This window comes from Opisthorchis viverrini (genome assembly GCF_000715545.1).
Source record: "Opisthorchis viverrini unplaced genomic scaffold opera_v5_48, whole genome shotgun sequence".
Lineage (NCBI taxonomy): Eukaryota > Metazoa > Platyhelminthes > Trematoda > Opisthorchiida > Opisthorchiidae > Opisthorchis > Opisthorchis viverrini.
In genome coordinates this window covers 1,140,965-1,146,874 of record NW_008751704.1, presented here as the reverse complement: position 1 = coordinate 1,146,874, position 5,910 = coordinate 1,140,965, and the positions used below count along the sequence as shown (strand labels likewise).

Genomic DNA, 5,910 nt, shown 5'->3' with positions numbered 1-5,910 from the left:
GGTTGGTTGTTCCCCTTTCATCTGTTCAGTCCCTTCGTGATGCCTTCTGGGAGTCCATACTCAAAGATCCATCGGAGCGAACCGCGGACGATATCGAAATCCTACTGGAGAATGTCCAACAGCTTCCGGTAAGTAGGATTCTTCCTTCACGTCCCTTAGGCTTCATGGTTTTCTCGGGCAGTGCGTGAAACAGATTTTGTTGGCCGAAGAGCTTTTGGCAATTTTATGAGTGGTTTCCTTCAAGAATAGATGCTGTGTTGTCCTGTCCAGATATCTCATCATCCTGTCAAACTAGTGGTAATATTGATCACTCCGATATCTGGATGTACACGACAGTGTTTCTTTAACCGTGAATTGTTGCCAGTTTACATTGTCCGTGAGCTGAGGAAGCACTCCAGACCAGTTGTCTACTGCAAGTGCTATATTTCGTACGGTTGCCATGATCGTGGTACTTTCGCATGTCCAATCCATTGATTATGGAATTCTTTCGCTAAAACTCTATCGCTGAGTCCAGATAGCATTTCAAATTAATCGGTGGTGCGCCCGATACACCTTGTCGTCGTATTTTAATTTAGAATTTTTACTGTTTTGTGACTTGTCCTAAGACACCTCGTGGCCATGTCCGTACCAACTACCGCCCTTGTGAATTCGATACGCTTGTGTTTGAGTTAGGAAGCCTTACAGTTTGAAAATGGGCAAATTGGTAATCGGGACCGATAAGTTCCTTTGTGCCGGTTAGTCAAAGCAATACAACCTGAGATTGAGTTTTCATCGGATTAGGTTGGCCGTTTCCCATCCGAAGCCATCCAATTCCTTTCATTGGGTTGAAATCGCCATTAAATAACAAAATGTTTTGGTTTACCGTGATCACCCAGCTCATTGGTAGGTCGGTGTACTTCCTTTCTGTAGTAACGGTATTTTCCTCAGCTTAGTTCTCGGTCTGTGCCTCCCAAGCTAGCGTTCACGTCAAAGCAACCACCAAAGGTGCACAAGGTCTATTAACGCCCAAAACGAAGTCAGGAACAGTTGTACCGCGCTTCGTATATATAGCGTAAGCGGTCATAACTTTCTGGAATTTCTGACGCGTTCTGGATGCGCCGTTGGCAACGGGCACTTGGCCAATACTGGGTTGGCTGTTGAGTCCAGATTGTTGACCAATCAGATCTCGTTTTGATGCCGGACCGGCAAGCGTCCCGAATTCTGGGCCAAACTCGAGCGGGCCAGACTTCTCGGCCGTAGCAGCGCCTAAAGACGTGCTGTATAGTGGGATCCGCGTGGATTCCTGCCTAATACTTTCCCCCGGTCAAACCCTTCCCTGCTGCTGTTTACTGCGTCCACCTCATAGACTCGATATACATTTGTAATCCCTCATGAACTTTTAACCATTGACTTGTCGAACCAATTTGGTCGACCATCTTTTACGAGCGCTTTTTGACCATTTCGTGTTGTGCCTAGGCGTGTGTCGCGTATTTTATACGTATTTTATACATGTAGTACCGCATCTTTGGGTAAATCTCAAGAATCTACAATTTCCGGCTTGTGATTTTGCGCGTCACCCAAGTGGGCTTTCTTGAATACGTCGAAGTATTCTACAGTCGGATAGTGACATACACGTGGTTATGAATAAGGAGTAGCCACAATCCTCTAGTCCGAATACTACACATGAGCACTGTACACAACGAGATGGCTCAAGCGGTTAGAGTGCGAATTTACTGACCAGAAGGTCCGTGGTTCGAACCTGACCTCTGCCTCTCCAATTCCCTTGTCTAGGCTTGGGCAACCTGGCAGTATGCCAGCCCTCAGGTGGCAAGGCAGCTAGGCACCTGAAGGGTGTTAAAGCTGAACGATTTATCATTTTTCATTTACTGTACACGACGAGGGATTTACATCTTTTCCAGATCCAATGAGCAATTCAGTTAAGTCAGGGCCATGAAATAACCCGCGGGAAGTGGGTGTAAGAACTGTTTGTGGCATGAAGCAGAACCCTTCAGGCTTCAGTAGGCCCTTGTTTTATCGTAATCTCTGAGAGAATGGCAGTGCAGTTTTTCAAGTCAACTACGATTAGAACCATTTTGTATGCATTTAGTGTAGATTCTTCTAACTTTTCAAACATTGAACACACTTATCCCGGACTAGTGCCGGTGCAGTGTCGGGACTAGGCGACTTGTTTATGTGTACGCAGTTGTCATGCAGTCAGTCGATAATCTAAGCGACATTGGTTACTCTTTGGCTTCCCACGTGATCGTCATACCGACACGATTTGTTTTATTGGTGTTATGCCGTACGGTCGGGAAATGCACTAGCAAAAATGCATCGCGTCATTTTTCTGCAGCCTAGCAAGCATGTTTTTTCGAGCGTCCTACCTACAGCAGATCGCTTTAGTTCGACTTACCGATTTGGTTTTGACGGGTGACTTAACTGGAACTCAGCTAAATCTCTCGTTTCATGCAATCTGGGTTCAAACAGAACATAAGGTTGAGGCAAGCTCGGGGACTGCGCCTACCTGATGAGCCTCAAAAAGAGAGAAACCGGTCGTGAACTGTTGAAAAGTTTTCAGCAACCTTATGAGTAGTGTTTTACGTCATACCATGGGCCATGAAGAATGGTGAAATCTAGTGAAAACAACTTCGTGAAGCAGTGCATCGAACTCTTTTATCCGTAACTTCGCAAGCCGCATTTATTTTTGTTTTTTGACAGTCAAACATGAATTTGATTGCTTCATTCGTTTTTGAACCTTTGATGGGCCACTTAACGTGAATGAAGTAGTCTTTGCTATCTGTGTCCATTCTGGGTTTTACATGACGACCTGTTATCCACAATCCTAAACGTCTGATTTGCTATCTAGGTTGTAAAATTCATTTGTGGTAGTGTCAAGAGCTCTTGGAATTTTCAATGTGGATTTTGCCTTGTAAGTGGGGCGAATCTATGCTGAAAAGCCTGGAAGCACTAATTTCTCATTAGGAATCATCACCAGTGCGCATCTCACGGAAATTTAAAGTTTTGGACTCGCGGCTTTCCGGATAGCAGTTGAAAACCTAAAGGACGGCTGATTGGCAGTGTAATTTAATCGCATTTAGACAGTGCCACCCATTCTTCAATCACAGGAACCACATCACGTGATCACATACTGACTCAGTCGTCGAGTGACGACTTCTCAGGTGAAAGATTTCTCTTATCCTAAGTGCGAGTTAATCACATTGCTGATCGGAGCCGCTCAAGTGTTCAAACTACTGGCCGGGAGGTCGTAGGTTTCAGGGTCCTTGGAGTTTCGTGAGGCGCATACTGCTGATAATTTCCAACAAGGATGAACCAGCTGTGCAGTGTCGCTCGACCTTTGTGCATAGATCGGTATCACTTACGGGACGAATTCTCCACTGTAGAACACATTGCCAGACGCTGACTACTTGGTCGAACTTCCCGGCTGTCAAGTCTTCTGGAAGTGACTGTCGGTTTGGCGGAGGCGATCTAATTGCTCGATCGTGAGTTGCTGCGTTTGAAGCCGTTCTGAAACTCCACCTGATTAATCTAGCTAGAAATGAAGCGGTTAACTTTTGGGACACCATCAAAATCCGAACACTATCGTATTGAACAGTCTCACTTCTTGCCTTCAAAATTGTTTCATCCAGGGAGCAACTTTTTGACGAACAAACTATCACGGAAATCTTTCTTAATACAAATACAAACTATTTTTTACTGGATTTGTCTTGTTTTCATTGCCTCTAGCTGGTTGGTTGATCAGACGACTAACCACCAGTAAGCACACGCGAGCTACCAATATTTCGACACATTGACATTGCCTCTAGCTTAAACACAATGTCTGGACGTTCTGTCTAAGCTTTATTGGACGTGGTGTGTGTGTGTCTCATGTTTTGTCCATCCGTATGTGCTACCCCATGAGCTTTCATCTTTGAATGCTGATATTTACGGTGACAAGGTTTATTCATCTCCCTTTGTTGTATTGCCCGAGGTGTCCTAGGTACATCGTTCTGGAGACATTTCGGATCATTCCCAGTTAGTTATTCAGACTGGGGTACTATGAATACCGGATTGCATCGCCGTATGGGACCAGATCCACTTAATTCTAGTCTGTTCGGGGGGAGGGGGGGCTGGCAGTTGCCATGACTAGTAAGACAGAAGTAAACTATCACCATAGGAAGGTAGCAACAGAAACTACCGTCCCGTTGGTTTATCACATTTAGGGCGCTTGTGATTTGTTCGGTAACTACATGTGAAAACGCCTCGTTTACCAAATGAGATCAATAATATCGTTTCAGAGGGGTTTGGTAAACAATTGTCAGCCAGGTTCAGATGCCCCGAAGATCCTGACTCATCGGGTAGTATAGGGTCTATTATGGCTCACTCTTATACAATTAGTACACAATTAGTATGTGAATATCACTACACTACCCAACAGCCTAATTTAATCATGGTTCGTTGGGCAACGTCCGTGAAGGAGTCTCACAAGCGGGTAGTTAACCGTTGTCTGTTTATCGTGTTTAATTACGTCCCAACTAACTTCATGTCTGACACCATCAAAGAATTGTGCGTCACGTTACGGTGAATTGTAGATTTGAATGCACAAGTGCGCACAATTGGAGCCAAATAAAGTGGTCGACTTAGGACGGTGATCAACCACTTGGGCTGTGTGTCGATCGCCGACTGTTTTTGTGCAATACTAACTTCCGAAGTGACCGAATTTTTCTGGTCACATGGTGCCCTCCAACGGCGTACCCGCCACGGATCCAGATTGATCGCATTGACATCAGTTACCGATGGAGTGGATCTGCAACTGACTGCTGTTCGTTTCGGAACAGTTTTGTGGATTCCGACCATGTACTCGTCCAAAGTCGCTTTTCAGGACTGCTAAAGGGCGGACAACTCACTTGGCAACTGAGAGACTGATAGATGTTAAACGAATTTATGAGCCGCTCCACAACCGGATGTCAGTTCGTGCTGGAACGAGATCACCTTTGAATGATGCCGAGAGTTTCGCTTGTGGCGGGCCAGACCCAGGTTATGGTTCGGATTGTCTTGTTGTATGCCTGTGAGGTGGGCCTCTGTGAGCAGCGACTCTGAAGCGTCTTCGATAGCCATTGTCTCAGAACCATAGCTTGTGTTGGCCCGTACAAACGAATTCTCAACGAGACTATTAAAAAACGATGTTACACATACCGACTCATCGTTTCCCGAAAATAGCGCTGTTTTCCCTATCTAATTTAAAGTGGCTGAAGCAGAGAGATGTCCAATTTTTGGCATCGTAGTTGGGCTTGAAAGTCTGTCGGAGGGACTCGCCACCCAAGTTGATATCCGCGTGGTTGGAGACGTTGCAAGATGTAGCTGCTAATCGATGCCACTGGCGTTCTTGTTTTCAGCTTCTATCCAGATTGTCTGAACGAGTTTCCGTTAGGTGATGGTGATAATTTAGCGACGCTTCTGTACACTGTGGTAAGCATTCACGTTTTTCCTCGAGGACAGACCTCTCTTCCTTGTGTGATTCCCTTTCCAAGGGGAACACTTCATCACCTTCACAATTAACGTACCTCTCTCGAAAGCCAAGAGGCATTTCAGTATCAAAATTTTTTGTTAAACCTGAGATGCAGTAAACGAAAATGTGCTCGTATGTTTCTGATCATAACAACTTTTCCACCACGTAGCCAACTTTACTATTTGTTTCATTGCGTTACGGACGTAAAGACGTACATGTTTGTAAGGGAAACTACTCACAAGGTTGCTGAAAACTCTTCGACAGCCCACGACCGGTTTCGCCCTTCTTGGGGCTCATCAGGTAGGCACAGTCCCCGAGTTTCCGTCAACCTTATGATCTACTTGAACCCAAATCGGACTGTTTTCGAGAAATACACTGATTTGCAAATCAATTTGGTTTTCACGAGAGACTCAACTTGAATCTCT

General features: G+C 45.2%; 1 protein-coding gene across 1 annotated transcript in view; it reads left to right on the top strand.

The window, feature by feature from the left end:
* Window positions 1-5,910, top strand: part of T265_03393 (hypothetical protein) — a gene marked incomplete at both ends in the record, with an annotated part of 109,826 nt that overhangs the window by 24,058 nt on the left and 79,858 nt on the right. Inside the window, one exon of the mRNA XM_009167862.1 lies at window positions 30-128. Within this exon, the coding sequence (XP_009166126.1) occupies window positions 30-128 (99 nt within the window). The remainder of the gene's footprint in view (window positions 1-29; window positions 129-5,910) is intronic.